Source organism: Odontesthes bonariensis, chromosome 7, assembly GCF_027942865.1.
Source record: "Odontesthes bonariensis isolate fOdoBon6 chromosome 7, fOdoBon6.hap1, whole genome shotgun sequence".
Taxonomy (NCBI): Eukaryota; Metazoa; Chordata; class Actinopteri; order Atheriniformes; family Atherinopsidae; genus Odontesthes; species Odontesthes bonariensis.
In genome coordinates this window covers 14,442,352-14,460,565 of record NC_134512.1, presented here as the reverse complement: position 1 = coordinate 14,460,565, position 18,214 = coordinate 14,442,352, and the positions used below count along the sequence as shown (strand labels likewise).

At 42.8% G+C, this 18,214-nt stretch overlaps 1 protein-coding gene across 1 annotated transcript in view; it reads right to left on the bottom strand.

The window, feature by feature from the left end:
- Positions 1-327: 327 nt before the first annotated feature.
- Positions 328-18,214, bottom strand: part of znf469 (zinc finger protein 469) — a 54,839-nt gene continuing 36,952 nt past the window's right edge. Inside the window, exon 2 of the mRNA XM_075469572.1 lies at positions 328-13,358. Within this exon, the coding sequence (XP_075325687.1) occupies positions 1,413-13,169 (11,757 nt within the window). The 5' untranslated portion in view covers positions 13,170-13,358 and the 3' untranslated portion in view covers positions 328-1,412. The remainder of the gene's footprint in view (positions 13,359-18,214) is intronic.

Here is an 18,214-nt window from a genome sequence, read left to right as displayed (position 1 = left end):
GGGCTCCATGGCGGCCTGCTGAACGGCACTCGTGGAGACAGACATATGGTTGGATAAATGTATCTATCTTCTGTTAAACGTTTCCCTGTAGTAAAGGTACATTTATGCTCATCTTTCAGATGATGACTGAGCTCACTGAAGTGCTCTTCTGAGGGGGAAAAAAAAGAAAGTCAGACTTTGTTGTGAGTGTACCTGTTTTTTGCCTCCAGACACAAGCACTGCTTCCCCCATTTGATGCATATGGTGACAGATGCAATCCGCAGGGAAGCAGGAACATTTGCAAAAGTTTCCATGAAGAAAAGAAGAAAAGAGCAAGGAGAGACCAATACAGATCTTTAATGACCAACTGTAAAACAGGCACTTAGTGAACCACTTTACAACTCGCAAGAGGCACTGCATTTCCCTTTCTTTTCAATCTGATTCATTTTGCACATTATTAAAATAAAACTTTGACATGAAGCATTACACCAAAACAATAATCTACCTACAATATAATACAATATAAGGTACATACAGTATAAACAAGTTAAAGCACCTTTGTTGTCCTTGTAAATATCATTCATAATTAAACATTTGGAGTTACAGACACAGATGAATGAGTTTGTAATTTGTGTGTGGTATTATCAGTGCATGGGAAGAACTCCAAATACAGGTATTGGGACTGTGATGTCCTTGTGTGCACCTGAGTTTATACAACGGAAGCTTTCCTAATCATGAGTTTTATCAGCCTACATATGATGGACTTGGATGGTTTACACAGTATATTCAATAAAGAACAGAGAACCAGTAAAAACGGTTCAATGTATGTACTGCAACTACTACAGACCTCATGTTCCCTTCTGAGGACATTAGCATTCACATTACAATTAAACATAATGTAGCACCAGGTAATGTTTATACAAAAAGCCAATAATGGTGAATGTCAATGCAGTACACTAACGTTTAAGAGTTACACAACGAGTATGTTGAAAGCATGTATGAAAGGTGCACAGACAATAGTCCAAGTCAGTTATGACACCATTTGGTCCTTTTGTAAGAAAGCCCGAAAGAATCGTGTGATGAAGGCTAAATGAACATGCATTTCTTAAATGAACATATGTTACCATGTTTTCAAGTATTCATTTCTTTCTCCTTTAGGTAAATGATATATAATCTCTTAAAAGTTCAATGATTTCCCCAACTAGCATATTCCTTTTTGACCCAAAGTTCATATCTGCCATTCGCCCTCACATTTGTGTATCAAAAACACATGTACAAAAGAGACATAAAGTGACTATGTAAGTATTTAAAGATAACATTTCACAGAAAAGAGCTGTGCAAACTCATTCACAAAAATAAACTGTCTTAAACATTTATAACTGTGAAAATTTACAGTCTCTTATTCACAGAAGCCCTATACCCCCCCTCCTCCCTCAGTTAATAGATTCTGATGTGTCCTTCCTCAAAGGAATCTTAAAGCTAGTGAGTTTTTGGCCAAACAGCTGACTCAGAAGATGGTTCTGCGATTCTGCTGTCCGGTAGGAGTGACTGTCCATTGACCTAACCCCCATCTTTGGTCTTGGTTTATTCAAAGAATTGTTCATAGGAACTGAAGACACCTTAGATACAGGAGAATGCACGGATCTCACCAGAGGTCCCTTTTTGGCTTTATAATCCCCATTTTGAAGGGTAACAATCTCAGCTTTCTTTTGGGCACAGCTATCCAGCAAACTTCTTTTCGTCTGCAAACTCAAGTTTGCAGTCTTGCACTTGGAAACTATTTTGTTGCTGACAACATCATCACGTACTGAGGATAGCACAGGGTACTCGTTGGCTCCATCTGGCTTCCTTTGCAGAGAGGGATTTGCACACTTGTTCGGGCGAAATTTCTTTTTGGCTTTAGAATCAACACCAAAGTTCTCTTGTGTGGCTGGAGAGGAAACCCGCTGCAGAATGTGCGAGGATTTCATGTCCTTCCTCCTCTTCTGTAGTTTTATAGAGTCCTTGTCCTCATTTGAGGCTGAAGCATTCAGGGAAACCTTTGAGTGGAGGACTAGTGACAATTCTGTGGCCTTTGTGCTGGTAGTTGCAGTGCTGTTATTGGTGTTGTCAATCAGTGATGCAGGGGTAACATTATCTTTCATCTGACTGCTACTTTCCAGCTCAGCACCATCAGATAATACCTGCTGTTTACTGTCATTAGCAGACAATGTGTGATGCCACTGCTCAACTTCCCTCAATTGGTTTATCTCATCAACAGCTAATACATGCTTTGCAGACTCAGGTGTCTTTAAAGGGATTTGATTTTCTCTTGAGCTGACAAAAGAGTTCTCACTAGCTTGAGGCAAATCTGTTTTCCCTTCAGTTTCAGTAGTGTCACCTACCTTAGCTTCAACTAGCTCCTCCCCCACATTACTACTGTCTTTGGATGCTGCCCATGTTGTTGTCTCTGCTCTTATGCAGACTGACTCACTCTCCTCTTTCACACCACATGCTTCAGTAATTGATTTTTCATTGCCTTCCTTATCAAGATTAGGTGAGGGAGTCAGGTCAGTTTCCTCTTTCTTGGGTGTAGCAGACTCAGATGAGCTCATATGAATACATTTCTCAAGTTCTACAAGTAGTTCAGAGTAGTCCTCAGCTATGTCCTCAGTCTTCACATTTGTATTGTTTGTGTCACTGTGGTATTCATTTGAGATGGTCTGTGTGGAGTCGTCAGCGGTGGACACAGAAGGTTTTGAAGGCTGTGTGTCAGTGTTCTGATTTAAGTGCAGTGAGCTCACACTGGCAATGCCGCTGTCTGAGCTATTTTCTTGCAGGCTGTCAGAGAGAATTCTCCTCTTCTTACTTGCAGGTGAATGACATTCATTTTCTTTGGACCCTGATACTTTGACAGGTCTAAGAACGCCTCGGAATTTGAAAATTTTGTTCCCCCCTGACAGGTGCTTTTCCATGTGACGATCAAACTGCTCTTTCTTGGAGAAGGTGTAGTTACAGGTGCTGCAGATGAAGGACTTTTTAATCACATGCATGACATCAGCACAGAGCTCACAGGTGTAAAGGGTGGTGTGCTTTGAATCTAGCTCATCCAACTCCTCGTGTGCTCTCTTCAGATGCACTTTGAGGTCCTGGGCCTCCTGATAAGAGACAGGGCATTTGTGACACAGGAAAATCCTCTCCAGATTGTGCACCACCAAATGTCTTTGGAGTTTAAATGGTTTGGGAAACTGTTTCCCACAGTGATGGCAGTCTCTTGAAGGGTCTTTGCAGTTGGGATGTATCTCCACACTTTTAGTTGTTTCTGTTTTGTGGAGGACCTCAAGTGGGGTTAATGTGTTCTGCCTCCCAGTTGCTCCGCCGCTGGTTTTAGTTTTGTGCAGTTTTGACTCAGCCTCTTCTGAGGTTTTGCCCTCTATTACAGTGCTATCTGCAGCTGCTGCCTGTTCTTTAGTCGGTTTGCTGGACTCTCGGTTGGCTTTGATGGGTCGGTGCTGCATGATTGAGGAGATGAAGTTCTTCACTGCTGTTTCTTGCATGAAACAGCCCGGAATGCTTAACATGGAGCTTTGAGTCTGACCTCTCCTGGCAAACTGAGTGGCGTGCTCTCTTAAGTGTTCATTGTACATCCACACATCCGATATCTCCTTCAGGCACATTCCACAGGTCCAGATACCAGTCTTGTTCTTGGCATGTTTCTCCCTTAGGTGGTCTCTCAGTTGCTCCCTGGAGCTGAATTTGCGCTGGACGCACATGTAACAGGTTGGAGGTGGAGAGGGGTTGTGGGAGAGCTTGTGAAAATTCAGCTCTCCCAGGGTGAGGAACCAAGTGAAACACACTTTACACTTGTACTGCTTATCTTTGACCTTTATTCCTCCATCTTGTCGTTTCCTACCTCTCCGCTCTGTGACTTTCTTTGACTTTTCATCATCTCTGCTCTCCATATCTGCAGTTTCAAGAGGAGGGGCAACTGAGATATCTTTGTCAGAATCAAAGAACTGAATCTCGGGAAGCTGAAAGGTGGTGTTAATGTTTTGGATGTCAATGCTGTGGAAGGTTTGGACACCTTCTGTGACACATGGCTCTACAGTGTATGGGGCAGCAGGTAGAGGTAGAGGGCAGGGCGCGATTGGCACGTCCGGTTTACAAATGTTGGATTCAGAGGTTACTGCTGAGCAGGCATTAAAGCCATTGAATTCACTGGGGCCGCTCCATTCAATTGAAGATTTATTGACAGCGCTCTCCAGCGGATTCAAGAGGTTGTTGCTGAGCTCTTTGATGCCCTCATGAACATCCTCCTGCTCACTTTGCTTAACCTCTGGCAATGGTTTACCATCACTCTTTATAGTGCTGTTGTGGCACATGTTCAACATGATGGCATCATCAATAGAAATGGTCTCATATTCACAGTGGTTAGTCTGATTGTCAGTGAATGTCTGCTCACCTTGGGCTTCCGTGTAGTGATCTTTATTTTGCGTGAAAGTTTCAGGTGGAAGGCAGTCTGAGGTCACATCTGAGGGAGGCGATAATTTTTGTCTTTTGTTTCTTTTGCTGTACACCCTCTGGCATTTTTTTCTTTTTGCCTCCTCATCTCTAGGAAACAGCTGTGAGAATGTGGTGTCATCGTCGAGTAAGGCTCTCAGATCGTTGCTCATGCTAGGTGGACTGAGAGGGGAGGAATTCAGACAGGAGAGAGAATGCAGATTATCTGAAGGGCTCCTGATTTTCTCACATTTTATCTCTGCTGACACTTTCCTAAGAATCTCTTGAGCAAGGCTGTCCTCTGATCCTTTCAGTTCACACATCTCCTCCACTGGGCACAGAGACGTTCCGGATTCATCACATTCTCTGAGACTCTCCTTCTCAACAGATTTGCTTTCCACATTTTTATCTGTACACACTTCCACATTTGCCATCTTTGCCATGCTTGGACATTTCATCACCTCTGTGTCAGTGATGTGATTTAGCTCCACAGTTCCATTTAGTACATTTGCTTCTTTTGTTGTAGTTGCATTGTCAAAAGCAGAATCTGAAGCACCATGGTGAGGGAATTCCTCTGTTCCACCAAAAGCTCTGTCACTTCTTTTTATATTACGGGATTTGCAGTGCTCTTGAAGTGTGCCGCTTTTGAATTCAGGAGTTATAGCTTGAAGTATGTCTGTTTTTATTATATTCAGAAGCTCATCAGAGAAAGGGTCAGGATTTAGCTCAGCGTTCTTATTCTTTCTAGCTTTGCTGCTCTTCTTTGTCTTTACTGGCAGCAGAGAGTTTTGATGCCCTATGTCATCCACTACCACTCCACTCATCTCAGTTGTCATTTCCTCCTGGGCTGACTCAGGTTCTGCCGTTTTCGAAATGAGAGAGCTACTTATCTCAGGCAGTCCATCTGTTTTTTTAGTGAAACAAGTCTGTGAATCACCCTTGTGTTTTTTCTCTGTAGTTTGCGATGCTTCATAAATAAGCATAGTCCCCTGATGGCTTGATGCTGTGCCAATGTATTTTTCAGCTCTGATCAAATGCTTCATGGCCTTATGTCTTTTTAAGCCTGGTACAGTTCTGAAACACATTAAACAAATCTCACAAAGCACTTTACCCTGTTGAGCATTGCTCTGTGTCTTTTTTTGCATTGTTTCTTTGTGTGTCTGGTAGGTTGTTGAATGCTGGCCAGGCTCTATTTTTGGTTGCTTCTCTGATGGGTCTGGTGGAAGGGGCATTTGCTTGTTTTCACAGATGATGAGTGGTTGAGGAGTGGGTGGACCATCTGAAAAGTCTTTTTTGAGAGGAACGCTGTCTTCAACAGAGGTCTCTTGAGAATCTGAAGTTTCCGTTTTACTCAGGAGGTCAGCATGTATATGCAAATGATCTGCAGGTTCAACCGGATCATGGTAATCTTCCAAGCTTTCCTTTACAATAGCAGATGAGGAATCTGTCCTTTTGATTTCAGCTGGTAAACCCAGTGCAAAACATGTTAATTTCATACTCTGCTGGAGGACCAGTGGTTTTTCTGATGGTTGTAGTTTAGCTGCAGGATCTGAGTTCAGTGACACTGCTGTTTCTGTCTCAGTTTGGTTAAAAATCAGTGCAGGGTTAACGCTCAAGTCGCACGAGTCACAGTCTCCTCTGGATCTCTGCTTTGTGTCTAGATTATCCTCAGGTTTACTGGCAGGTGATATTGGTATGTAGTCATACTGATTAAGCGGTGGAGGTTCATCTGAGATTCCGTTGTAGTTGAGAGGGCTGAGCTTTAAATCATACATTATATTACTTTTTTCAAGGCTGTCTGTCACCTCTGGTGGTTCTGCTGTGCTGCTCACAGGAAGTGGAGAGGAGATGGCGGTTTCAGAACTGGTAATTTTACACGCCACAATACTCAAATCCAAGTGAGGTGTGCTTATCAGTGAATAGTCCATCTCAGCTGTTGTGTTGATTGCATCACTGCTCACAGTCTCTTTGATGCTTTGGCTGTTATCTTTGATTATGTTAGATTCTGTATTTTGAACTGTGGCCTGATCAAGAGATTTATTATTGCATTCATGTTTGGACTCGCACAAATCCTCTTCTGTGTCAAATTTCTGCATGGCTCTTTGATGAGATGGTAACAGAGGACTGATTGGTGAGGTTGTGCCTAAAAAGACGCTGTGACTTTCTTCTGCTTCCTCCCTGCACGGGGAGTTTTGCTGACTTGCCATGAAATTAACAGGAAGATGCTCTTTGATGTCCTGAACATTTAGAATCTCTTCTTGTTTGTGTGTGGACTCAAAGACAAGACCGGCTTGAGTTTTTAATGAATCGTTATATGGAGTCATATTGCAAGCATCGCTGTTAATGATGCCATTGGACTGTGACAGTACCAACAGATTGCTTTGTCCCTCAGTAGACTGAGTGTCATGGAAGTGTGAGCCGCCGCTTTCTGTATTGGTTTCCATCGCTATTGGACTGCAGGGCTTGTCTGTGGTAACCATCTGCACTGTTTCACTGTATGTATTTAAGGGGCTGGACTTTTTACACAGGGGAAGTACAATTAAATGGTCTTGTTTTGATGTTTCAACTGCTACTTCCTTAACTATGTTGTCCACCGTCAATTCACAGTGATGTGATAAACTAATGTCTTCAAGATTGTCATGGTCATTAGCATATTGTTGTTCCAGTGATGCTTTCATCACATCTGCCATTTTCTCGCCAATATCTCGAGTAGAGTCAGCTAGCGCTGGTGATGAAGAATGACCTCCAGGTTGATGAGTGATTCCCTTCACTGCCTCTGATTCTTCATGGGCATCTGTAGACAAAAATTCTCTTTCATCACTATGGTTTTTAATCACTTGATGCACATTATCCTCTGCATTACTGTTCTTGCAGAACTTCTCAACCTCATGTGGGTCGTGCGTCACAACACCTGAGCAGTGAGCAGGCTCCGTCACATGACTATTTGTAGTGATATCCTCCTTTGATGCGACTTTAGCCTCTGCTGTGTAATCCCTGTTCTCAGTGGGTTCACTTTGCAGCGATGAAATTGGCAGGTTTCCACTGACTAAAGGGTCAGTCTTCTTGAAGAGAGATGCCTGTGACTCATTGAGAATTAATTCAATTTCGTCCTTCCGCTCATTGATGTTTGGAAGTGATGAAATATTCTCCTTTCGAGTAATTGCCTCCTTTTCACAGTGATCTTCTCTTTCAGCTGCATCAGTAGCTTGACATTCAGTTTCTTCATGTTGTTGACTTGTGACATTTGGCTTCTTATTTACTGATATAATAGGTTCTTTTTTGAATATAGAGTCTGAAATCACCTCCAGGCTTTTCATTAGATTTTCTGTGTATCGTCTCTGTTCCAAAATCTCTTCTTTTGTGACTACAGGACTCTCTTTGTCATCACTTAGCTCCTCTGATTTTTTGCCAGAAAGGAGCTGTTGGTGCTCCAGTGCCACTGGTTCATTGTGAATAGGAGTCTGAGGGCTCTGATGCTCACCCATTAGCTCAAACTGGAATGCACCAGGCCATGGGAGTGCTGGTTCAGTGAAAGGCTCTGAGGGCATCCTTGAAACTGATGCATCTATTTGCTCTGAGCACTTCATGTTCAAACCCCTGCCTTCACTCAGGGAGTCATCCACCAGACGTAAAGGTGAAAATTTGCTCATTTGCAGCTGCTTGGGGACATCCTGAGCCAGTAGCGGTGGGCTTTCCAACTTAGTCGTCTGCAGCTGGTTTTCAAGCTCATTCACTATTCTTTTTATCTCTAGCTCGTCCTCTGATGCACAGCTGTTGAGATTTGCACTGTAGTCAATTATTTTTTCTGGCAGAGACAAAGGAACATGATCGTAATCTGGCTTCTTTTCATTTGATTTTTCTGAGTTGCCTTTGTACTGAGATATCTCATCTGGTAGCACAGGGCTAACTATGAGGTTCCAGTCTCTTTGTTCCAAGAAAGGGGAGAAAGAAGACACAAACTCTTCCTTTTTATCAGCCGTGCTCTCAATTGAATGAAAACCGTCTTTCTGAATGGGCATTTCAGCGTAAAGACCACTGTCAAATCCTGTGAGATCCCCAAACATTGATGAGGTGTCAAACGAAAGTGGGGATTTCAGGAGCCCTTGCTCCTGATCCAGAGGGTACGGCATGAGGTGGAGAGCATCTTTTTGGCTTTCTGTTGGGGATACACACACCTCATCCATCAAAGATGTGCAAAGAGGTGCAGGTTTGTGTGTGTCTAGGTCATTGACTAAAGTAATGGCCTCTTTAACCATGCAGACACTGTCACTCTGTTTCTCCAATCTGGTGGTGGCTGATAGCTCTGGCTGTGTGGCTTGGGGCCCCTCTCCTCTTTTGCCCTTTGTGTTTCTGTCAGACTTAAAATCTGTTTCATTAGTGATGGCAGGTGAGAGAGAATCAAACCGGAGTGACGTGTTATCTAAGCTGCTGCACTGTTTTGGTTCTTCTTTGGTGCACAGATTGTCTGTTCTCTTTAGGGTGTTTCCGTCTGAGCAGCCAATTGAGCCCACTTCCTTTTTATGGGATGCAAGTTTCTCTCTTGATCTTTTATGAGAGCTTCCTCTTTTTTCAGAGTTCTTCACTTGGTCTTTAGCTTTTTGTGAGGATGACAGCCGATCAGTAACTTCTGGATTTGACTGATACTTCTTTGGATCATCTTTAATGTCTTTGTCATCAGAAGGAATGGCTTTTTCTGTATTATACTTTTTGACAGATTTAGTGAATGTTAGTGCTAGAGTACTGGACTCTTTAAATAGCTTCTGAGGGGAGGACCTGTCGTGGGTTTTCTGCTCTGGAGACTCTTTCTTCTTCTCTGTCTTCCTCTCGCTGTCTGAGTCAGTGCGGTCAGTGCTTTTGGGGCTGTTGATGCTATCGCTTGAAACACTCACAGATGTGCTGAGGTCACTGCTTGTGGATGACCTGCTTCCTCTCCTCCTGAGTTTTTGATGGGAGCCATGTTTCTCAGGAGACGGAGACAAGTCACTTTTTTTCACCTCAAAACACTCTTTCGACTCATGTCTCCATGCTGCCTGGTCCCTCTCGCTCCGTGCTCGCCATTTGCACTCTTTAGTGTATGTGTATTTACAGCGGCTACTTTGATTCAGTCGGCCTTGGCTTGCTATCTTTACGGGCTCACATTCATCATCTGAATCTGAGACGTAGTCGTATTCTCCAAATGCAGGGTTCTGCACAGTGGGAGCGAGTCTCTCCATCACCAACGAAAACTGGAGGTTTTTGGTACCTTTAACATGAAGCTTGTGGAGTTTATTTTTCTGTTGAACTATTTTGTGAATAAGTTCTTTGCTCCAGGTGCCCCCTCCAGTGTTTTTCCTCTTGCTTTCTTTAGGTGCAGTTCTTGTGGTAGGAGATGTGGTGACCTGTGAGGGTGCTGATCCTCGAAGTGCAGAGCTGTCCTGAAAGCTTTTCACTCCACAACGCTCAGAAAACTTGCTGGATAAGAGAAACCTTTGTGTGCTTGTGTTTTCCTCCTCTCTCTTGCACAGCTTCCTTGCCTCTTTCACTTTGCTGTCTTGCTCCCACGTCTTTTCCCTTGAGGCAGTTCTTGAATTTTTATGAGAGACTTCCTTTTTAATGTTAATTTTCTCATCTTGTTCCAAATTCATAGACACTTTCTCTTGGCTTTCAACATCAGAGTCATAAAAACACTTTCCCTGTGTGAAAGATCTGTCATCGACTGCTTGTTTATTTTTGCTCTCAAAGACCAGGGATTCTTTTGTTTTCAGACATTGTTTGTTTGAGGATGTTTTGACGGTGGTGAGGTCATCATCAACGAATGCATCAATAAAGCTGCTGTCTATCTCTGCATTGTCTGACTGATATCCCAATCCATTCAAAGCTTCTGTGATTAGGCTGTCTAATTTGGCATCTTCCATTTCCAGCTCTGGGAGAGGGACAGGGAGGTTACCCGGTCCTGCAAACAAACTGAGTTTCAGTGGATCATCCTTATTGTCTCCTTTTGTTTCACTGTCAGATATCAATTCTCCATTTTTGTTGAGGCCCAACAAAGATAGGTGAAGATCAGATGGACACCTCGATAGTGAAACATTTGACACAGCTGGAACTGATTTAACTGGTTCTGGTTGGAACTTTTTGTTGTTCTCCATCTTTGAAATGTCTTTGAGGTCATTTTGTGCAAATGTGTGATGGGCGCAATATTGCTTATGGCCTAAAAAAGAAGCCAAGTTGCTGAAATTCTGATCACACTGTTTGCATGTCAGAAGCACATCTAGCTGATCAAGATTAGCTGTGGCTAATGAGCTTGTTAACAGCTGATGTGCAGAGTATGGTGGTGGAGGCTGTTGATGCTCCACCCCAAAACTATCCATGTAACCTTTGCTCCCATCCATAGTTGTTTTTGGAGGTGTGCTGTTCTGCAGGTAGCTCATCATGTCATCTTTGGTTCTATTGGGTGCATAGGGAAGAGGTCGTGGAGCATCAGAATGAAACTGGTGAGAGTGCGTGCTCAGGTGGTCCGAGGGTAGCTGAGTTTTACCTTGGGGCTGGTGATAGAATGGGTGAGGAGCTGACTTTGACATCTGACTGTCCTCTGAATTGATGTTAACTGGGCTGGTGGATGCTGGGGAGAGGGAGGAGCAGGTACTACTAGATGCAGGGTTATGAACTGGAGAGGGCAAAGGGGATTCATATGGTGACACCATCATAAGCCCCATAGGTGGGACCTGTAATGGTGGATATGAAAAGTTTCTTGTCGGTGCTGCTGGAAAAGACTGATTGAGTTCGAAGTATACAGCCTTATTCTTGGACTCACATACCTGTGCATGGCTCATCTCTACTTTAAAAGTCGAGACTGTATTGCTGTTATGTTTTACAGTTTCCTGCCTTTGGTTTGAAAATCCGTCACTACCTCGGCTGTTCTGGAATGAGCTGGGGTTTTTTAAGGAGTTATGCTTATGTAATTTATTCTCATCCTGCCAGTCAGAGGGGGAAACTATATAAGCCAGTTTTTGATTGCTTATATGTCTTGTTAACTCTATTCCATTTGAGTTTGGCACGACAGTATTTGGCCGTATTTGCTGCCAAGGCATTCTGCTACCTTTAGATGAATTTGACCTTTGGTCAATAGCTGTCTGATGTTGAAACTGAAACTTCTCATTCATATCAGGGAACTGAATCGTGTTCTGATCAGCTGATGAATAGGACTTATCAGGCCCTTCCCATGAGTGTGATAACCTATTTAAAACCTTATTGTTGATGTTTTTATCAAAAGGTATTGAGCCTGTGCGATTGTTACTTACTGGCAGATTGTTAAATGTTCTGTTGGGAAAGTGCATTGGGGAGCCTGGACCTTGTGAAATATTTCTTGCATGCACACCTCCTTGAATGAGTGCTCTTTGGCTGGCAGCTGTGTCTTTGGGGTGACAGTTTCTCTTATTTCCCGAGGTGATGGCTGCATCTCGACTGTCTGTCTGTATCAGTGTGTCTGTACTTTCAGGCAGGGCAGTCTTCCCCTGTTCTGACTGCTGTGAGCTGGAGCCAGAGCTGTCACTACTGGCTGAGTCCTCACTCAGATTCCTGGGACACTGGATGGATGACACCACCCCTTGAATAAATTGTGAATGTGGGGGGTTGGAATAAGAGCCTCTGTCCTCTGGCTGGTGCTCACTACTGAACTGAACGCTGTTCTGAACAATGTTTTGCCCTTCTCCAGCTGTAAAGGAAAAAGAGTTGTGGGCAACAAGAATAGAGCTGAGAGACGTGTTTGAGAAGTCTTGGGATTGGGGGTTCTGTTCACAGGGAAAGGAGTCAGAGGTTGATTCTTCCATTAAATGATATCCATATTGGAATGAACCAGGCACAAAGGAACTTGCCTTACTGGTTTCTGAAGGAGCAGTGGATTTTTGTGATGAAACTCCATAGTTAGTACCATTAAAAGTCCGTTCAGGAGACTGCCATGTATTAGAGCCACTCAGCTGAAAGTCAGTCAGAATCAACTGTCCCCCAGGCTGTGCACTGTTGCTCTCCATTGATCCCGGCTGCTGTTGTTGTGATAGGGGTGGATGTGTGTGGGATGATGTTCCACTTGAGGAACCCAGTGCCTGTGAGGTATAATTTGGGGAGGTAATGTTAGGGGCAGTCTCCTGAAAGCAGCGGCTATAGTTGAGCTCTTCTTGCTGTAGTTCAACCTCTCTCTCTGGTATACTGGGAGTGTGGAATCTGTAGCTGCCCAAGACTGGGCCACGACTGGTTTCCAACTTCTTGGGTGGCGAAACCTTCTGCTGTGGGTAGGCAATACCAACGGTGCGTGGATTTGTAACGCTTAGTCTGTACAGCTGTTGCGGGTTGCCACGCTCTGTCTTTCCTGACCGCTTTGCCTTTTCTCGGCTGCGTCCCTTTCCACTTGGTGACTGGGGACTGCCTTTCCCACTGGACCAAGTCCTGTCAGTGGCAAATTTTGATCTGTTCTGTAGTGATCTGAAGTCAATCTTCCCTGTCTGCTGTGGCCGTATGACAGCTTCACGCTGCTGAGGACAGTCCCTTTCTTTCTCTAGTTTTTCAGCCCTGGCCACTCTGCTGCTGAGTCTGGCCTCGATGCCTGTGCTTGAAAAGTGCTCTGAAGACTCTTTTGTGATTTTGTCACTCTGCTGCTCCAGCGCTGTCCCCTCATCCTGCTGTTTGGACTCAACATTCAGCTCATTGACTGCATGTATTTGCTGAGTCTCTCCTGCCATGGTGCACAGTTTGTGCGGTGAAGGCCTGGTCCTCAGAAATGCTATCTGGGAGACAGAAACATCATCTTCTGGGGAACAGTATTCAGTAAATATCCAGTGGCAGGAACTGCAAGGACAGGGCTGCTGGCAGCAAGCTCATCTCTTCACCCTCATTGCAAACTGCAGATCTGGCACTGAAGCAAAGCAGACCTGGAAGAAAAAGAAAATAACAATAAGATTAGATTACATGTTTTCATTTTTCATGAAAAAATATGTAATTTAAGAGATAATATTTTGTGTTTTACTTTTCAAAACATGGTAATACAACCTTAAATGTGAAGGGAAAGCATTAAACACTATTCTGCTTCACTGTTATGCATCTTTAGAAAAATGATTTCAGTTCAGATATTAATGAGAAGAATGAGAAGAATTTCTACATAATACAAATTACATTTTTAAAGGTTAGGTTCTCGCATAATTAGTTGAAGTTATAGTTTGAAATAAAAAAATAATTGCCCACAAATAAGTGACATTGAATACAGATACAATATTCCATATTTCTGCCAGTAGAGGGCACCATTGCATTATAAAACAAGAGAGCTGCTGATGCACAAAGACCGAGTGTGATCAAACTCCTTTTTCCATTCAGACTAGTCTAACAGATAGTACCAATACTTAAATTCCCTGTTCACAACATAAAGAAGACCTCTCCAACATGTAAATTCAGATTTTTCTGTGGAAGGGATTCCTGCCTGACAGCAGTGAGTGGATGGTGCGAAACAGTGAAAATCTTCAATGCAAATAATCACATAAAACTAGTTCAGTCATAAAGATGAATTTAACTACAGGACTGAGGATAAGAATAATATAGTACATGGTTACAAAAAAAAACTTTGCCAGTAGATGAATCACACACTCCTTAAGAGCAGCAACACAATGCCACAGTGTTCTGTTCCTACAGAGGGCTTCAGGTTTAGATCATGGAGGAATATCGAGGATTAGTCAGCCAGCCTTAGACAGTGAGAACTGTGGGCACTGTGATGTTTGTTGCCTTTCCCTAGGCATCCCAGACACCACTTCTCAAGTCAGAGTTTACTTTGGCCCTTTGCTTCTTTTGAGGTCCAACCAAATGAAACCTGGAGTTTGCACCAAAATGTAATTTCTAGGCCTGGTAACCGAAACTTTCATCCCACTCTCTTGTCTGCTTCATGGCTGTTACCAAAGCTGGGGGAGGCCTCTGGTTGGAGAGGCAACTATTTACCTTTGTTTTGGCCACCATCATCCATAATGAAGTGTCTCCAAGTAAGATACATTCCTGAAAGGTTTTGGGGTGCTCTTGTGACTTTTCTGTAAGGGTTTTAAGTGAGGACTAAGAACTTAAAGAAATCCCAACTATGTAAAAAGTGTGGCATGTGTGCATTATTCCATAGGTTCCTTTCCCCTCAGGCAACAACATCCCAGAAGACATATCTACTGTAAGATGCATTCACCTATCCGCATCATAAATATTTGAACCAGCTGAGGTCTGGTCAAATCAGAGATAAAGCAAAGATAAAAAAGATACTGTAAATATATTCATCCTCATAAATCTCACAGGAGGTTGTGTTTTAAAACCTCTCAAGGTCATTTTGGGATCAGCACCTGATTTTGTTTCTTTTCTGAAAGCCTTTTTATCAGACTGAAGACTTATGCTTTATCGGCTAACTTGAGCTAATGCAGTGATTTAATTGCCTAAAGAGCTCAGTGTCAGACAACATTTTCCCTTTTAAAGCACCAAAAGACAATCAAAGGTTTTAGCAAACAGGCTCTTGGATGGAGGTACGGTAATTTACAACATTGAATTTACAGTTAGCTTTTATAAAAGTTGGAGGTTTTTTTTTTTTAGTACATTAAAATTCCTTTTCCAGAGATCTTATCTGATCATCTCAGTATCAAGCCTACAATAAGACTGTTTGACAAAACTGATTAACTGGTAGATGATGACAGACATGCCCACAAATGGATTCTTTGTGAACCCTGGCAAAACAATAGTCATGATGAAATATATGTGTAGTACACTGCAGTTGTATGGAACTTAGTGTTGTTGCCTTATTATTGATAAAAGTTAAGTGTATGAATGATCTGTTTTACAGAGTAATTGAGGTCTGAGAGTCTGGCAGGTCTCAAAGGTTGATTCTTTTATACATAAGTGTATAAAGTCAGGCTTTTTCACTTTCATGGAAACAAAGACAGGACACAGGTATCAAATACGATGCTTTGGTCTATAGCAGAGGTTTTAAAAGTGTGATGTGGGACTCCCCAGGGGGATCCAAACAGTATCAAGTGAAGATCAGACAATCAAGATGAGAAAATATTACATTAGATATCAATAGTGTAACATAAATATATGCTATGTGGTTAAAGAGCACAGATGTCTCAGTTCCGTTGAGATTTGACTGTTCTTCACAAAATCAGAACATAATGAATATAAAAGACCATTTGTGTTTTAAGAGTCTGAATATGTCAAACAACAATATGTGGCTACCTTTTTCACTTCCTATGTGTGCTCAGGATTTATGAGATGCCACATAATCATGATCCTATAGGCGAACAGGAATTAATCAAGAGGCAAAAAGAGCAAGTAAGGTGTCTATTTTTCCCCAATCTTTATCTGAGTGTTGGGCTTACTGTCTCAGGATTTAAAATCCCTTGTCTTACAGCATTGCATCTTGAGGACTATATATTTACATCCACAGACCAGCAGATAGTGTGTCCAGATGGCACTTTCCAAGTGGAAAATCAAGATATGACTTTCCATTTTTACTTACTCTGGTGTGTGTTTCCTTGTTCCATCCTCTGGTAAAGCCTCCAGAGGTATTTAACAGGTTGGGAGGGAGACTTGAAGCTGAGACCTAGCTGGGTTTAGGTCTGGTTGTGAAAAATCACATCCACTTTACAGCTCTACAGAATCTGAAAGCCAGAGTGTTTGCAGCTATCTCTACCATGGGTTGGGGAAACTGGGGTTAATGGCCCTGCCAGCGTCTCCAGCGGGTTATGCTTGATCCAGCTCCGCAAAGTCAACAGTCACAATCATAAATCATAGCCCCAATTGTATTTGCCTAGACCGGCTGTTGTGGTTTGGGCCTTAAAATGAATGCCTCTAGCAACAAAAAGAGCTGTATGATTATCACAGGAACCTTAGAGAAGTAGCACCAGAGCCTGAGCTGTCAGTTTACAAAGAGTAAGGAGTCATTTATGTCCTTACAAATGTCTTGTCAACTTCCCCTACGGCCCTGTGCAAAAAAGTAATTCTTCTTGCAGCAGTCTCCTCCACATTTCCTCCACAATTCCTTCCTACACAGATTTTACGGATGTTAATCTGACGATTTGGTGGCGTCTTTGGTATGGCTTTTTCAGTTTTATCTTTAAGTATAAATTGCTGTTGGACTGTGTACAAAGAGAGTGTGGTGGTGACAGAATTGCAAGCTGGGCATAACCTGATATCAAATCCTGAAGGACTGGTCTAAAATTTGTTCCATAAAATTGCGTTTTAGTGGAGTTTTACAAGTCAATTAAGGCTATGTATGTGTGTGTGTGTGTGTGTGTGTGTGTGTGTGTGTGTGTGTGTGTGTGTGTTCTGAGGCCCTCCTGTCAGATCACCAAGTTTCTCATACAGTGGTGCCCCATATGGCTTGACCACAACACCACCCTGATGCTTGAGACTGCTGAGTGTTTAAGAACTGGTGTGTTTGTGGTATAAACCCATATGTGTTTTTGTGTGTGCCTATCTCGAACAAAAGTGGATAAACCTTTTTTCCCCCATTACTCTCACAGGAGTCTGTGTTGTTTTTTCACAGGAATGAGGGAGTGGGTAAAAGGTGCTTGAATGAAAACTCAATTTCCTGAAAGTCTTTTTCCTGTCATTTTGGTGCAGGATGTATGTGGTGTTGGCTTGAGTGAATAAATGGTGGTAGCACTGCGAAAATCTCCGTCCATTCATCACATCCATGTTTTATGTAGCAGCTTTTGAAGTTTCTATTTTCCAAGAAGCCAAAACCTCACATAAGCTCAGTATATCTTAAAGTCAGTAAACTTAAAAGACAACAGACTCTCTTTCCTCTCAGCTTCTCACAATTGCCGTTGATGTGTGTTCTGTAACAGGAGAGTACCCAAAGGTGATTGCAAGAAATGGTAAAAGCAGACCATAGATAGACAGTGCAGCAATTTAACATTTGCATAAGTACCACAGAAAAAGTTATATCCCGAAGACAATGATTCCCCAGAGACACAAAGCACTATTAGAGCCAATAGAAGGGCAGTAGCAGGGCAAGCAATCCACTTTTACAAACAATGGTTTCCTTTATATTAATGTAAATCAATAACTGGCATTAGCAGGAATTTCCCAACTTGTTCATCTTTTCCAGATGCTTGCACACTGAAATGTCATCACAAAGTGGTCTCAGAGATCTCTGAGAAGGAGAAAACAGATGAAGATGAGAGATTGTGAGGTCAGACACGAAGGAAAAGACAGACAACGAATTACCAGTGGAGCAGGGAATGCGATTTAAGAGTGGGGAATTTGTACAAAGTGATGAGTGTCAGGAAGCAAAAAGAGAGGAGGTTTCAGTGTGCGTAGCCCAGTAAACTGTGTAATCTGAAGGATACAGGGGGAAGGATCAGGTGGCAGAATGAAAGCCCTCAGACTGCTCCCCTCACACCTCTTCAAGCACACGTGGTCCAGCAAAGGCAAAGCACAGTGAGAATGGCTGGCTGAGGGCCCATGCTGGGGCGTGCTGCCAAAACCTCGGTCAGCATGCCTTCCTACTCCTCTGTATTTTTGGAAACATCCATTATGCAAGCATTTTGCCTTTAAGATCTCAGGGCTTATGTCTGTTTAAAGGCAAAAGGGGAGGAGAGATATGTCAGAGTCCAACACGCTTTCACAACTCTACTACCATACGGTTTGAGAGACAGCAGCCATTGATGTTGATGTGTGAACAATGGTGGCCTGTCAGTACATTGCAACTTTAATTTCTTAATTCATTATCACACATAGTTACTGAGTGATCTGTTTTACTGCTGGTGAC